This window comes from Mus pahari, chromosome 3 (assembly GCF_900095145.1).
Source record: "Mus pahari chromosome 3, PAHARI_EIJ_v1.1, whole genome shotgun sequence".
Taxonomy (NCBI): domain Eukaryota; kingdom Metazoa; phylum Chordata; class Mammalia; order Rodentia; family Muridae; genus Mus; species Mus pahari.
Window position 1 is genome coordinate 21,088,974 of NC_034592.1, and position 17,379 is coordinate 21,106,352.

Consider the following 17,379-nt stretch of genomic DNA (forward strand, 5'->3'; position numbering starts at 1 on the left):
TCTGTGCTGCAACAGAACACAGACTGGCACCTCCCATCGTGACTAATGAGAGCTGCCTGGGCGAGAACAGAAGGGCTGACAGCCAGCGAGGCCTCGTTGGCAGGCCCCAGCCAGGGCCTTGCCGCATTCATCATCCGCTAAACCAATCCACCAATTCTGCACCACCATTTGTCATTAATTATGCTAATCAGCACACCATTACTCTCTGATGACACTGTAGCCGTTATTAGCTAGTTATGGCTTTTCAGAAGTACAACCGATTGTGTATGCACGGGCTGTGCCTGAATTAGCCTACAGGGAAGAAATGTCCAATTACAAAAAGAAGAAATTTGCTATTATCTTTTTATAACAAACCAATTTAGTAATTAGAAAAGTCTCTGAACTCACACATTCTTTTCCTCCCCTTTTGCTTAAAAAAATAATTGAAACAAAAACTGTACTTTTCAATAATTCTCTGAAAGACGGGGTAACACAGAGACGTTTGAAAATGGGGCTTGGGAACCACTGTGCACATGCTCTGGTGCTGCCCGGCCTCACGAGGCATCTTTAGAGGTGGAGCTGGGATCACCATGCATGCGCTTTGGTGACACCGGCTCACGGGGTGTCCTCCCATTATGCCTTTGAATTAGCAGGACTACTTTATTATGCATATCTCAGCCACTCTGAACTCCTGAAAGATGGCAGCACAGCCATGTGACCCTTTACAGCTCACAGTGGAGTGAGGCTCTTCCCTAAGGATGCCAGGCTGTGCGGCCTCACCTGGCAGATGCTCCCACAAGGGTGGTGACAGCTTTCTTTAACCCTAATTCTCCCTGTGACACTGGGGTCCTTGCAGATGACCTTGGAGATGAAAGGTTTGGCCAAGTTAGCCCCTGCATGTCTTGCACGTGGTTTGGGGGAGCAAAGGGACTGTCCCTGTGTGTCACATGGACAGCAGTCATGGCAAGAAAAGGGAAGACCCTTTTCCAAACACCAGGCCTTGGCAAGAGGCTCGCCAAGTGGGGCCACCAAGTGTCAGTGGGGCTAAGCTCTGGGCACTTGTCCGAAGCAGGTATCAATCCCCAGTCTCCAAACTCAGGCCGGAGTCTTTCCCACTAGTGTGAGAAGCTTCATCAGGATTAAGAGCTCATTAATATCATCAGAGTAAATGGCCTATTAAAACATCTTTAAGCAGTATCTGAACATAAATCTCCCTAAACTATATTTAATGACTGTACTTAAGATACATTATATGCAAGTCTTAATGAGACATTAGATAGCATTTTGAAGATTAAAATTAGAGAATCCATATAAAGTCTGTCCACTTAATGTAGCCGTAAGCTATCCCGATGAACACATTACTACCAAATTATACTGCATTAGAACAAATATTTTTAATCATGTCTGATTTATTCATTCTCCCTTTTGCATAACTTTCGTTTAAAAAATCCATTTGTAGTTTACGAAAAAGTGTATGTGAAAGATCCCAAGTTTTTGGAAGTACTGTGGAAGGAAGATGGAGACGGAATCTCGGTACTGCCAAATGCAACCACTCGGGTTTTGAATTATTTCCACGTGTGGCTTCATGGGTTGAAGTCACAAATATTTTAAATTTCCTTCAGATCAGAGTGAAAGCAGAGTTCAGACAAACATGCTCTGAAGACTGGAATCAGCAAAACAGACAGGGTTCTGAGCGAGCGTGCCGCACAGGTGACAGGTGTATCCAGGCAACCCGCGTTCTTCCTCAGGGCTCTCACTGCTAGTGTCTAGTGCTCCCCTGCAAATCCAGATGGGCACGCTCTGTCGTGGGGTCTGCGGCCTTCTGCTTGCCTTTGCTTCACCAGAGCCTGTGGAGATGTGAGTGAAGCCCTGTTTCCATGCCAGGGCTCCCATGTGAAGAGCACTAGGTATGGTTACTACAAGAATATTAAAGAAAAGGGTTTGCTTCCCCCTGGGCTGTCAGGATTTAAACTCCTCAAACAGACCAAACTGTCTCCAAGTCTGCTCAGACAAGAGAGCGGCCTCCAGGATGGGGCGTGGCTGTGGTTCTGGCTGCACCTGGAGAGGTGAGTCACTACAAACATCACAGGCATCTCTTCTGAAGACAAGTTGAACTTCCCATCATCCATCATCGACACTGTATTTAAAATGCTATGGAGTTTAATGAGATTTCTTCTTTGTCATGGCTCTGCCATGAGTCACACCCGATCCCTAGCCCTAACCAAAAGGGAAGAATTTTAATGCAAAAAAGAAAGCCGTCTACAGCCACCCGAATGACCCTTGAATCAAGGAAGTGACTTCAGGGCTCTTCTAGGCTGAGTCTGTGGGGTGTCTCACATCCTGCGTGCCGTGAGTATCAGTGGGAGTGAGGACAACTCAGACTCAGACCTGACCCTGGCTCCGGTGCCTGGCAATAAGCTAATACTTAGAGAACTAAATTGTCTGATGCGTTTCTCGTTTCTCTTCTTCCTGATGCCCTGTACCCAAGTGTGACCACCTTTTATGCAAGCTATTCAATTATGGAAGGCTTCTGGGATTATGTAAATCAAGACAAGTCAACCCGTGGCACTTCTCTTAATAGAACGAGATTATGTCGCCCCCCCCCACCCCCAGGAAAGAAGTAACACAATTCAAATACAGCAGTCATTAAAGGGCTCCTCCCCCTGCACAGAAACCGGAAGCAGCAAGCCTCTTTCCACTTACTCTCTCCAGATTGCCTCTCCCCAAAAGAAACTATTCCACAATACAATTTTGCGTTTTTAACAGCACAAACGAGGGCATTCTTCATAAATAACAGCCACGCTCCATGTACAGGAGCGCCTTTTTATTAGGGACACAGTGATGAACAATGAGCAATGTGTTCTATTATTCTTTGTCAAATCACAAAACGCTACATTAGAATAACTGTGCTGGTCAATGTAATATAGTAGATTAAATTCAACTTCTGTGGAAAAACCACTGTAAAACAGCATGATAAGAAGGCTATAAAAAATTTAATTTTACTCCAAACTCCATCACAAAAAAAAAAAAAAAAACGGTGTGAAAAGTAATTTTGCATAATCAGTACACGCCATCTGGAACAATTAACCGATTTCTATAGAAGTATGAGGATCAGTCATATCTGCTTATTAAAGATCAGAAATTATACAAGTAATAAATCCTTGAAAAAACTAAGCGTACTCCCGCCTGTCAACGCTATTTTAACTTCAAATACTGAAGAACGCCTGATAAGGCTGAAAAGAAGAGATTAATATATGCAAATTACATCCAGCATTTAAAATCCCCACAACTGTCTCTGGTTTTCTGTCCCTCATTGCTGCCTTTATGTTTTATTCATACGCCAGCTCACCTGTCACTTCGTAAGCTATAATATTATGGGGTATTATTAAACAGCATAAAGCCCTGCTTTAATTGGAAAGCTTCATTGCATTTTCCAATTATTTGGAGTAAATTAAAAGCAGATGCACATAGTTTAATAAAGAGTCTAATATCAGTTCCGGGAAATCAAAATTCATTGTCATTACTATGCCGTGATAGTTTTGCAAACTGTACTCAATTTCAGAGGTTTTCAAAAGAAAATCTGTCTATGCAATCTGTTAATTGTCATTCGGTTAATAACTGTTTAAATATCCAAACTACACAGCAGCTTCCTATTAAAAAAATTAACTATAGGCTTCCGGCAAGCAAACAAACAGAGTGAGGGCTTGGGGCTGGGCTGGACTGCACTGCCTTGGAGTGTGCCTTAAAACAAAGGGTGGGCTGGGCTCCGGCACCAGCAGACACAACCGCCGGGAGCTGCGGGACAAAGAACCAACCGTGATTTTGTACTTTTATCAGCTGGGGATGGGGTGGGGGTGGGGGTGGGGTTACCATCCTTGCAGGCAGCTCTCTGTGGAAAAGGGCAGAAACCGTTATAAATTGTGCTTTCAGAGGTCTGCACCGCTCAGCAAAAAATTAGCCTCCAAAGTTTTAATTGGTACACCCAAAATAAATCCTTTTAATGAGTGAATTAACTGATTTGGGACACAAACATGGGAAAATCAAAGAAAGCAAATGTTGTGAGCAATTTGTTCTTTAAAAATGGACCCCAAAGGGCCATTCCCTGACTAGTTGAGAGCCCTTGAGGGGCGTGATCTGCGGCCTCTTTGGCGCCAGCCAGCCACAGTGCCTACAAGTGCACTGAATGGCCAGCTGAAGGACTGTGTGCAAAACTGCTCTGAGCGGCCCTGAAGGACCCATCTGAAAGGTTACTCCCCGTGAGAAATACGGCTGGTGGACAGAGCCCCAACTACAAGTTGCAAACACACAAATACATGTAGCGAACACATTTACAAATGGAGGCTCAGAGGTGCGTGCCAACCAGTGCGAGTAACCTTTTCATTTCTGTACTAAGTGGCAGACTTTCTCAAGTCCTAGGTGTGTAAAGTATAATAGGACAAGCAGTAATTGACTTTTAAACTCCACCCACTGCCAGGGCTGCAATTAAGAACTGCTGCTCAGCAAAGTTCATAACTTGTAGGCTCTTTCCCCCAATCCAATTAAAACCCAGGTCTTCTGAGAAGGTGAGAATGTAGGATTTACATCGCAGCTCTCGTTTCAAAGGGCAGAGTGGCCAACGTCCAATCTGGCAAGGCCAGTCCCCTCAGGCCAGAGAGAACACGAGAGCTTTCTGCCCAATAGCCGAAAAATGTGTTCAGAGATGAAGATAAAAGCAATTCTTGTGCAGTGATCCAAAAAATAGCATCTCTTTCCCCCCCAAAATTACTTGTTTTAATAAAGTAGACACACTGTGCCAACTCAACCATTTAATTATCTGCAAAAATGATGAATCAAAACAATAGTTTGCAACAATAAATGACTAACCTCTGATTAAAATGTCTGTCCTCATTAAATCAAAATAAAAGGCACAGTATCTTAAAAAGAAAAAAAAGTAGCCTGAGAAAATGAGCCACCTCAGCCTCTGTGGCCCCACCTGTAACAGTGACCATGGCCTCCTGCACGGGCACCGGAGCATGTCCTCTCTCTAAGAAAGAGGACACAGGGAAGCATCGGTGTGGTGCCCTCAGAGGACTGTGACATGATAGGCGTTGCTTATATGTGGTCCTGTGGCCAGGACGGGGCTTGTGTAATTGTTGATGCTATTTTGCTAAGGGGCCTAGGGTAGGAAGCTGGGAAGGAAAGGACCAGAAGAAAACTCGCCTTTACAGGTGATCGCATCTCAGACTGGAGCTAAGCAGGGAAGGAGGAACGGGACCCAAAGCTGTACAACCCTGAAACCTCCAAACATCTTTCACCCAGTAAACTAGATCTCAAGAAAGCAATGGCTTCTTAAGGCAGGAAGTGGAGGGTTGCCTTCAGGATACAGTAAGACTCGGAATCCAGTCCGGGCCATTCGCAGCTGCCTTAACAGCCTGTGGAGGTCACAGCAGGCCAAGAGAGAGTGGGACCTCTGGTTCAGGTCAAAGGTACATATGATATCTGGAGTGGCCTTTGTGGGTGTTATTTGTAATTTGCTAAAACCAGAAGAGAAGGTGTAATTCAAGCTTACAAAAGAGATAAGGGAAATGATAGTACATAAAACGTCTCTATTCACACATCTGAACAGGTCAGCGTCAAGGCAGGAATGGCCCTAAGACCAGTTCCTCTCTGGAACAAGACCATAAATATTGAGTACCTCCTGTATGCCTAGTCCTGGCTGGGTGCTCGGCACACTGGGAAATGAGATGCCTTTGTTTCGTTCTCCTAGATAAACCCTGAACTTTGGCTGTGAAGACAACTACTGTGTGTGTGTGTGTGTGTGTGTGTGTGTACATGTGTGTGGAGGTCAGAGGTCAGCCTCAGGTGTCATCATTCAGGAAGGCTATCCTCAGTTTTTTGAGACAGTCTCTTCCTGGCCTGGAGCTCTCCACTAAGCTAGGCTCTGGCCACCAAGTACCAGGGAGTCGTCTGTCTTTGGTTCCCCAGCACCGGGGCTATAAATGAGAGCCACGGCTCCCAGTTTTGTCTGTGGGTGCTGGGGATTGGTCTCAGGTCCTCACATGAACTCTGAACCATCTTCTCAGTCCTGAATAACCCTGAACAAGACCCGTTGGCTAAAGGTAGGGCTCCTTCCTTAGACCTGGGCAGTCAAGCGCAATGCCCAAGCTGTCCAGGAAACATGCATCTAGGAAGCTCAGTGGCCAAAGAAGCCACCTGCCCTGAGTCTACAGAGATGACAGCACCATTGGCAGGAATAGCAAGAGCTGGGGACCAGGCAATGCTCAAGACAAAGATCTTCTCTAAGGACAGAGTTCTGCTGGCATTGGATGTATCCGATGTCAACACACAAGGCAAGGCACGTAAAAGCACAGTGTGTTCACTGCCTCTACGGAGTGAGCAATTCAGGATGCCTCTGTGTGTCACTAGAGTGATGCACAGGGCCAGCAAGGTAAGCTTCACTCTCTCACTCAAGATTATGGATGTCGCCTTGCCAGTGGATCAAGAGATCGCTCATGCTGTAAAGCACGCCAGGCATGAGAAAGCACTCGCCAACAAAGGATCTCACCTTGGAGGTAAGTTTGGCATCATTCACCATCTCAGAGATGATGCTAAGACAAATCTGAGTGTGAAGAGTCTCATTCTCTGTGACATGTGACAAATAATTCCATCCAAATGCAGGCTGGACCAAAGGCTTGCTCTCCCTCTCCCTCTCTCTCTCCTCCTTCCCTCCCTCCTTTCTTTCCCCCTAGTAAATAGCACAAAGAGGGTTAGGATCATCACTGATTATAACTAAGAAGGAAAAAAGGAAGCCCAGTGGGCATGCAGGGCAGCGCTGAAGGAAAGATGAGGTGAGGTGGGGGCAGGGGTAGACTCAGGTGCTCTGTCTGTGGGAAGTTAGCTCTGCTGTCCTCAAATAGGCTGGGCTCTCCTCTGTGTTGCTGTCAGAAGTTAGATGTATGTGTCCCCAGAGAAGGGAGGACACACTGGCATGAGACCCTGGGCAGCTTCTGAGCTGATTAGCCACTCCTGTGCAGTCCTATCATTGCCAGTAAATCTCAAGATGCTAGCCTGAGCCCCATACCTTCCAGGCCCCAGGCAGGAGGAAAAAGAAGGGAGTGTGAAGCAGAGGGGACACGGGCTGGCAGATCATGGGTCCTAGGCTAGGGCCTCTGCGGAGAGGTGGCATGAACATGGGAACTGCGGCTGTTCATCATCCCTGGTTCTTTGGAGGTCTGATCTAAAGAATGAAGCTTTGAGGAAGGGCAGGCAGGTGACACTGAGGTGGTCCCCAGCTCAGATGGGACCTGATGCTGGTGGACAGACACAGGAACTCATGGAGCTACAAAGCCCATAACAGGAAAGGAACAGAGGGTTCAGTGCCAGTATGCGGCACGGTGGGTTTGGCCACGTCCCATCATTTTAAGGTTCAGGGAAGACTGCGGCACGAGAGGATGGTGCCCAGGGATCTCTAGACAAAGATGTACACAGCACAACCCGTACGGCCCCACTTCTGATAAGGGGTTGTTGGAGGTGCCTCCTTCATCCCCTTAGCTGTCCCAGAAAGGACCTGCGAATGGGCCTGGAGTACCTTAGTAACAGCAACTGTCCTGTGGAGTCTTTGCCTGCTCTTGATGCCCTTGGGACTTAGAGATCCTAGTCAGCCATGTGTTCAAGGCTCCCTCGTGAGACACGAGAGGCTGGGGCACTAGGGATTTCCAGAGCCCTGGGGCCACCCTGACACTTGGGTGCTTTTGTGAATCATTTGGGCTTGTACACTTTCAACTTTCAGGCTGATGAAGGGAGAGAAACGAACAGCAGACTGGACTAAACAAGAGCCACGGCCTCAGGGTCTGATGTTCAAACCTGGATTTAAATCTCAACCCTGGGTGCAGCTCTGGGCGGGCCCATCTCTCTAAACTACCTCTCCCACTTAGAATTGTCTTGGGTTTTACATTAGTGACAAAAATGCACAAACAGTGCACTCAGGGGTTCCACACACGTGAAGTACCCGGGGAAGGGCGGGTATAATTAAATACATTATTTCTATTAACTCGATCTATTTTAATAAAATAGATAGGTGTCATCTATTTTAGCTCCCTAAATGTGTTTAAATGAAAGACATTACCTTAATATCCTCTCCTCCCTTCTCAACTGACGGTTGATTACTGCGAGAGACACATACATGGAGAACGGAACAAAAGGCAAACTTGACAGGCAAGCCTCTGCAGACAGCAGTGTCCAGAGCAGCCCCAGCAGAGGTGTCAGGAGCAGATGAAGAGCTGGGGTTAAGTACACTTCCTTGATTATTAGCATGCTTTGGGCCAGGCCTGCAATGGGGTCCTCTGCCAGGAAGGACATTTTGAGAAGATGAACACAGCGGGAGGAAGGAGTGCCTAGATACCTGTTCTCTGTCAGGGTGGTGTCTAAACAGAGTGCACGTGAGGTCTAGGGCCTGTAGATACATAGCATCGGGCAGGATCTTGGACCACCCTGAGCTGCATGTATCCATGGTACCTGTGGCCCTGATGGGGGAGCAACCATACCTTGTCTCAAACAACTGCAGACGCAGTGCTGCTCAGATCCCTGGTGGGAAACTCAGGCCTGAAGTTGATCTGCGAGTCCCTGCCAAGGTCCATCCAAGGCCCCTTGTCTGCCTCACCCATGGATTGAAGGCATTGCTGCCCAAGCTCTGCCAGGCTTTCAAGCCAAATACAGACCAGGAACGCAGTGGGAGTTGGCCACCTACTTAAGAGCTCTGAAGTACCTGTCACCTCATAATATTTTTATTTTCCATAATGACTAAACTGGAATAGGTCTCGGTGCTCCCCCACCTGCAGAGAGCAGGAGCACACACAAAGGCCCCGGCAGCCATCCGTTCCACCAAGGATTTTTTCCTGCAGACACCAAAGGCACATGCAGGAAGATTTTATAGATGCTGCTGGCAGGCTCTGCCTGCCTGGCACTTCCCTCTTTCCTGCCCCTGAGCCGTCATCCTGTTGCCTCCCCAGAAGGGCCTGTGGGCTGTCTGCCACAGAAAACAGCCCACTTGTAAGTGATGATGCATGCCAGCATCCCAGCTTCCAGAGATGCTGGCTCAACAGTCGCAGAGCCTTTACTGCCCAGTTCCCTGCACTGGGATGGGGGAGAATGTATCTTCCCTAACAGTCAGAAGTGACCATATCCATCAGACTTCTATGAGGGAGCATGAGGCTGCAGTGAAGACCATGCAGGACATGAGCCAGTGTGTCCTGAGTCACGACTCCCCACACATCTTTGGGCTCCTCCACAGGTCACATCCAGAAGAGAAAGTGAGTATGGAGAGCACCCCTATTCGCACAAGACCTCCTGCCTCGCAAACTGTTTTTTACTAAACTCCAGATCCTCCCAGAAATGGGGGAGGGAGAGGGGGGCTGCTGTGAGAGTAGCTACAGCACTGTATCACCCGCCTGAGCATAATTCAAGCCTCTAGGGGATGCTATTCATACACGCTGTGCAGTGTACAACCTGGGAGGATGCACCCAGTATTTCTCTCTCTGAAAGCTGGGTAGCATGCGTCAAAATTCTGAACATGATGTGACAGCCTTTGCCAACAGGTCTCCTGCTGATCACAGAGCCCACCATGGGCCCCTAGAGTCTGCTGAATGAGCAGAGGCTTAGCAGCCTTGCTCCTTCTGTGGACTTTGTGTTACCCACATCTTCCTGACTTAGAAAGGGGAGAAGCCCACCCCCAGGCTTTCAAACAGGCCCCTGTCTACTGAAGGTGCTTAGCACAAGGCAAGTGTAGGGTGAGCCAGGAGGATGGCAGCAGACTTCGGGCAGAGGGACCCTAAAGACTGAGAAGAGAGCTTGACAATAGGTCTTTGAAGATCACTTGGGAAAGACACAAAAAGGCAAAGTGGGTGGAACTGGTGCTGTGCCGGGTGCAAAAGCAGAGTGGAAGCAAAGACACAGAGTGTGACACAGGCTGGCAGGACAGGGGTGCCATATGCCAAAGGGCAGATTGATCTAGGCAGGTGAGGTCTGGAAGGATGCAGTCACTGATGGCTAGGGACATGCGAGACACGCAAGTCTGACCTGCAGATGAAGGCTCAGGCTGTGCTTGGAGGAAGCGTTTGCCACAGGGACAGCAGGACATTATGGTTAGAAAGGGCTGCTCAAGCAGGCAATAGAGGGAGCATTCGTATGTCTAGGCACCTGCTTGGGCTAGACCACGAGCCCAGCCAAGTGGGCTTGTAGAAAATGAGGAGGGGCTATGCTAACATTCCAGCTGAGGATTCACAGGGCATGGGCCAGCTACAGGCTACGGGCAGGGTGTCAGGCTCAGCTCCTCCATGGAGCCTTGCAGAGACACTGGCTCGAGCTCTTGAGTGCCCCTGTGAACGGGCCTATGCGTAGTGTTCATTAACTCCTGTGACACGGCGGCCACGGGGAATGTACAAAAGCATATCCAATTAGCCAGGCCTCTGTGAGGATTTACACTCTTAAATCTTTCTGCATTTCGAAAGGGTTAAAGCTTATTATTAGCATATAATTTACAGTCCTTTCTCCCAGGGAAGGAATAATGCACAGTAAATGCCACATTCATTTTAATAATACATGTTACAGTCTGTGCCCACATCTGCACAAAGGTAAAGGAGACAGATTTTTTTGACATGTCCCACTCTGCCATCTAAACACAGGCTTTTTGTTTCTTAAGTGACGGAAGGTTTAATCAAGAAAGCAGGCAATTCATCAATCGAAACAAGGCAGTGTGCGTGCGCCTGACAGCGCACACATGGTTGTGTACAGAGCGAACCTGGCCACCTGTCAGCCACCTCTCTACATCAGGATCTACAAATATGCTGGGTGATCAGTTCCCATCCTTCTGTTCAGCTCTTCTTTTCCTTATTATATTTTTCTGTAGACTTGATCTCATTGCCAGTCATGGCTAGGCCCAACAGATACACGAGGTGAGCCACAGCTCCCACTGTGGTAACAGAAGTCCCTTCCACCACTGTCACCACTGCCACCACTGACTTCCCTCTGGACCTGAGCACTGCGGTCAGCTGCTTTTACTACATTCTGGACTGTCCCCCACACTGCACTCCGTGGCTGGTTCAAGTGCCAGTCCCTGCTGGGCACTAACCTAACAGCTTTCTAAGTCGTCCCAGGTATCCCCAGCACTCCAATAGATAAAGGAAAGCGGAGCTGGGAAATGCAACATCTCTTCAGGTCACAGGGACACAGGGAACATAGAGGTAGCATCCGGTGGCCATCATTAGTGACCCACTCAGCTCATGTATGAACTAAAAGGAGACCCACAGCACGCCACAAGTGGAACCAAGTGTTATCTGCATGCCACAGGACATCTGGGCTGCCCTGTTGTCTGAGCCTCACTCCTCTTGCTCCCAGCCTGAAAAGCTTCACTGAGGCACAAGGCAAGCATAAGGCAGGCATATTTTCAGTGTTTAGTTTGGGTCAAGCTGTGTTACTCGTTAGCCAGAGCTCACAGCGATCTGATTCTTGCCTGGCCTCCTTAGTGCTGGGATTGCAGGTATGAGCAATCACATCCACTTCTCTCCTCACAGAGACAGACAGACAGACAGACAGAGAAAGAGAGAGACAGACAGATAGGCAGACGGACAGACAGGCTAGTCACTCCAAATGAAAGGAACCATGTTTGGGGTGGAGTGTTCTGTTTGTGCAGCCGGTAAGGTTTCAAACAAGCAGCACCCCCCACACAGACACACAGTCTTTTTGCCATAAAGTATGTCCCCCGCCCCTCCCAAGACATACAGACTCTTTGCCACAAGATGAAGAGCTGCTGGCAGAAATTTTATCCCATTGGATGAAATGTATAAATCACGAGTTTCATAATACTGATAATTAAATGTCCATCTTCCAATTTAAATGAGAACTGGATTAAAACTGCATGGAGAAAGGCTGATCCTCAGGAATCATTAATTATTTTTAATTGCTTCGTGCCTTCGCAGCCCACGCCAGCATTCCTCAGCTCATCCACAGATCTCTGCTTCAGAGAAAAGTGTCCTCCCGTCTGCCCTGACAAGAGGACAGACTTCAACCCAAGCACCTTCAGCCCTCCTCAGCATCAAGTGTCCTGAAAGGCTCTGGTTTCTCAGAGCGCAGCTATGGAGGCCAGGAAGATATGGCTTGGGCAGTCAGAGAGAACACTAGGGGTGTTTGTGGGGACCTAACACTAGGGAGTAGGGAGTCGAAGCCAAGGAGCGGCCGACCCAGGCCGGATCAGATGCTGGGCCGCCTGCGGGGGGGGGGGGGTGTTGACGGCACCGGACCCTGTGTCTCTGCCCTGCAGTGCCCGTCCGGGCCGGAGGTGTGTGGCTTTCCACACTTGACAGTTTTCATTTGTATTTGCTTAATTTTTATATCTTTAATGCCACCCCCCCAAAGAAAGGGAAAAAAACTTTTCTGTGGTTTAAAAGGCAATTAGAGGGAGGAAAGAGAAGGGAGAAACTATAATTATATTTCAATTTCAAAAACTATTTTAAAAAGGCAATTTCATGAAGCTCCTAACTGCAGTCAGCAGAGGCCTGGGCGCCCAGCTCCACTGTTCCGCAGGCTCGGTCATTAAGTGCATCTGCCATGCGACTGAAGAAGCACCCTGGGTTAGCAAATGGCATGAGACCCTTCCCTTGGGAGTCCTCTGGCTTAGTGTGTGACAGCAGGAGCTGGGGAGGGACACCCTAGGTGTGTTTTTCTCACCAAGGTCTCCAGTGATACGGGCCACTTCAGCTGAGAGTGGCCAGCTGAGTCCCCAAGCCGCATGGACTCTTCTCATCAAACGCCATTATCTGCACAGAAAGCTGGGGTATGCTACGAACAGAATGAATGCCCATGAATGTAAATATTTACAGTTCTCTCCCCATATACAGAGCTGTCTGATGGACCTGGAACTGTCAATATGTATCTGAGGGATTATTATCCACCTGGAGCATCTCACACGAAGCAGAACTAAAGCAACAGGGCTGGCTGCAGCATGGCGCTCGCCCACAGCCTCTCTGCTCATTCCATTCCGCTTTCAGGACTACTACATGGAGTTGTCCTCCACTTGTGTTCTGGGAGGAAAGACTATGCTCTGTGATCAAGAAAAAGGACACTTAGCACCTAGCACCCCCCCCCCCCCAACAATCTTACCAAGACTTAGAGCGAAATCCAGCACCCACTGCCAGGCAGCTGCCAGCCGCACTCAATCTATGCTGCTTCCCACCCACCCCCACCCCCTGCTATCATTTTCTCTCATCCAGGTTGATTTTGTTGTATGTATTTTGGGCTCTACCTAAAATCGTCCTTAGTCCAGGTGAAACAGAAACCATTGGATGGTCAGACATCTAAACATCTGAAGAAAGTTATAAGAAAAAGAAAGATCCTTTGGGAAACATGAGGGTGGCCAGAAAGGGACACATCCTAGACCCTTTGTGAGACTACAGTGGCTCTGAGTTTTATCCAAGAAACATTCAAAGTCCAAAACCAATTTTATCAGAAAAGGAGGGGGTGGTTTCTTATCAAGTGCTTGAGGTTAACTCAAGAGCCACAGAAACACTGCAGCTGATGCACTGCATGCTGGGATACTGAGCTGAGCTGAGGTCTGCTTTGAGGAACCCCTCACCCCCATCCCCACTCCTCATCCCCAACCCCCTGGGCTTGGGGCATGCCTTATTCTTTTCAGAGATGCCTTTCTAGTTTAACAAACTATGATCCTACTTCATGCTGGTTTGTCCTGAAACTTATTTTTGTATCAAAACCAAGTGTGTCATGTTTACTTGAATTCTAGGTTCTAAAAGAACCTAGGCACTGTGGGCAAAACAGTACAGCTGTGCCTCTGTTCTTGCTCCTGCTGACAGGGCTAAAATGCTAGCATAGAAGACTTTTCATTAATAAGAGATGCTGGGTTGGAAAGATAGCTCAGCAGTTAAGAGCCCTGGTTGTTCTTCCAGAGGACCTGGGCTCAATTCCCAGCACCCATGTTGGGGCTCTTAACCATCTGTAACTCCAGTTCCAGGGGACCTGGTGCCCTCTTCTAGCTTCTGTGAGCACTAGGCAGGTACACAGCACAAGCACATACATACAGACAAAACATTCATACACATAAAAAATAATCTTTTAAAAAGAATCCTAAAAAATAAGATATACTAAAAAAATTAGTTGCAGAACATTTTCAGGATTGTTGGTGGTGAAATGTCTAATCAGGTCCATTTGAAGCCAAGAGGAACCCTCAATGGGCTCATATCTTAGAGGTACATACAGGCGACAGTCATATGACTCAGGGGCTCACTCAGGAAAGGATGACATGAGAAGGGACAGTCAGAGAGGGTCAGGCCACTGCTTGCCCATGCAAGAAAAAAAGCCCTTAAACATGTTGGTGTGAATCTTCCTAGAACTTATATTTTTAAAAAGAGATCTCACTTAAGATTCAACTAGGTTTTTTTCCCCCCTCACAAGGTGACATTCTGTATGTTCCCTTCCTTTGTGGCTAATTAAAAAGTCAGGCCATTGGATAGACAGTTTATACGACATCCTCTTGGTCAAGTAAGAGATGGCCCCACACATTTCTTTCCTTGCTTCAGAGTATTAACTTAAAAAGCAACAGTCCTTACTGTGGGTCCCCAGCTCTTCTTTTGATAAGTAAGATTGCACATCTGTAAGAATTTTCTAGAAGACAGTCCCAGGAGAGGAAGGATGAGGGCCAAATGACTGCTTCATGGCTTTTTTTGTGTATGTGTGTGGGTAAGATGGCAGCAAAAGGGATAAGAACATTCCAGGACTCTCCTGCTGAGCCACCGAGTTCCTCACACAGCAAGAACGAGTCTCTGGACTGGGTGGATCACGGCCAATGTGCCTGATGTGTGCTGAGCACTGAAAACCACGACACGGCTGCGAAAGCACAGAGCCTGGCTAGGTAAGAGGAGGCCACAGACAGGGAACAAGCTGGCAGAGGGGCTGGCCCTTGACCCTGGAAGCATGCAGGTAGCAGGTCCCATAACAAGGGACTTGTCTGGTGTTTCTGGGCAGAACAGATGCTAGTTCAACAAGACTGCCTGGCAGCATCCTGTATGGCCTCTTCTGCTGCCACAGGAGCTCTGATGTAGGCTCTGGGATGGAAGGAGACTGCCTTGGCTCAGGGAAGGGAATTGGCAAGTAAATGTCCCCAAACTTACTCAGTACGGCGGCCTTTTACATTCCTAGTCACACTGTTCCTACAGCTCCTTATCTCAGAAAGGGCCAAAAATTATCAAATGGCTACGGCTATCTTCAGGAACACAGAGAGCATGCACCAGGGCTCAGCCTCAAGAGCGCTGCGATCTGCACTGGTGGCTGGGAGAAGGGGTCTGACGAGTTGTGTCATGGTTTTCAGAACTTCCACTGTTGGGGAGTCAGCCTGGGGCATGGGTCACCTTAAGAGGTTTTTGGATTAAACCTCTAGAAACCCTTAACTTACGCCAAACTGAGATGTGTGCCACTTGATACCAGATAGAGTTCATGTGGGTGGCAGAGACAGGGTGGTCTCTGTGCCCTAGAGTTAGTACAAGACAGAGGTGGGCAGAAGATATGGGGGAATGGAAGGGGATGGGTGAACTCCACTAGTTGCCATGGTGAGCCTGCAGGGTATTTCTGGTGGCCCTGTGAGAACCAGCTCCTAGCAGAGTGATTTGGGGCCTGCAGCTGCTGAGGAGACCTGAGCTGTCTGTGGCCTGGGCTAGAACTCTACTACCTCTGAAGATGAAAACCCCACAGATTATCATGGGTATAAATGGGACAGGAAGTTCTGACCCACTTCCCCCGTGTCCCAAGTGTTACCTTGTTATTGCTAAACCAGCAGCTGAAATGAGCCCAGTCAACACTTCATCAACGCTGCACTATGGAAGCAGCGGTCCAGAGAAGACAATCACATTCCTGCCAGACCGAAGCCTGTGTCCCGTGGCCTATTTGCTGAGGCAGCATCAACAGCTGGGAAAGCCATCAGAGGACACAGGGATGGTGGGTGCTGCCCAGTGCCAAAGCTGTAAGATGAGCAAGCTGCCGACGAGGTGTGTGTGTGTGTGTGTGTGTGTGTGTGTGTGTGGTCTGCGGGAAGTGGACCTGGGCTTGACGGTCCTGTTGTGTACCTCTCTGACACTGAGCATCTGGGAAATAAGTCACCCTGTCTACAAAACATGCCATCCTTCCACGTGTGGTACCTTCCCCTGATGACTCTCCTGAAACAGTCGTGGTATGGAAGCCGCGCTCCCCAGAGACACTTTCCTTAGACACATGTGACCTGCCCCTCCCTCCTCTGCCCTGGCTTCTGGAGCACAGCCAGAGCTGGGACTCAGAGCTCCCCCTCCCCAGCAGGAGTGTCGCCCAGAAATGGAACAATCTACCTTTGCGTTCACTTCCAAACCTATTAGGGAGGGATCATAACAAGACGCACGCACACTGGCAGGAGTTACACCACTGTGGGAGCTCACCTATTTAGTAACCCGAAGTTGCAGGTTTTAGAAAAGAGAGAGCGATTACCTTTTAAATAACCGATTCATTATGGGACATGAGTGGGTGTCATGTTCCCGTGTTCGAAATGTCACTCAGCATTAAGGATGTGTGCTGCTAAGTGACGCCGATTTCCCGTGTTCCCCAGTGATGGGGGTGCCTGTGGGCTTCCTGGGCTCTTTGCGAGTCCCCTGTATGGCCTCATGCCTCATGATTCTTTGTTCTGCAGTGAGGCTGCCCCAGTTCTCCTCCCTGGTGAAGCTCCTGCCGCAGGAACACTCTCCTTTTCCAGGCTGAGTTCAGAAACCACAGACATGGACTCTGGGTGTGCGAGGGGAACAGGCTGTGTCCCTGCTGGACACATACCGCCTGTGAGGACAGGCAGGGACACAGGTGACAGACAGGGCTGGGTGTCCGGCGGGGCCTGCCTGCTGGCAGGCGAAGGATGTGGTGAGCGTGCCCCCAACCTGAGAAACCAACCTGCACCTCATTTGCTTCCAAACACGCTACTGGCCTTTCTCTAAGTTCCAACACAAAAGGGAGGGAAAGCCAGGTTCTGCAGGGAGGAGACCATGGCTGGGGACTGAGATGCACAGAGCCGCACCGGCCTGTGACCGTGGCCCGCATACCTGATATGGCATACAGATTGGAGAGCTGGTACTCATAGTCTGTGCTGGTGTTGTTTCTGCCTCGGAAGGTGGCCGGCAGTGTTAGGGAGATGTGCCTGAGAGAGACAGACAGGGAGAAAGGTGGTTACAAAGAGTGGACGGTGGCCCCTAGCCTCAGCAAGCACACGATGGCATCCATAACTGAGCAACGGGTGCTTCAGTAGCCCCCCATCTTCTTCCTCAGCCTTGGCCTTCCCAAGAAACCAGCAGCCATTTTCCTTCCATCCTAAGGGGTATTCCACCGAGATCAGCAGTCTAACCCATGCTTAGT

The 17,379-nt window shown here is 48.7% G+C and overlaps 1 protein-coding gene across 3 annotated transcripts in view; it reads right to left on the reverse strand.

Moving 5' to 3' along the window:
• Positions 1-17,379, reverse strand: part of Mvb12b (multivesicular body subunit 12B) — a 154,258-nt gene that overhangs the window by 54,080 nt on the left and 82,799 nt on the right. For all 3 annotated transcript variants that reach the window (XM_029536207.1, XM_021192647.2, XM_029536206.1), the window contains exon 7: positions 17,070-17,164. In XM_029536207.1, the coding sequence (XP_029392067.1) occupies positions 17,070-17,164 (95 nt within the window). The remainder of the gene's footprint in view (positions 1-17,069; positions 17,165-17,379) is intronic.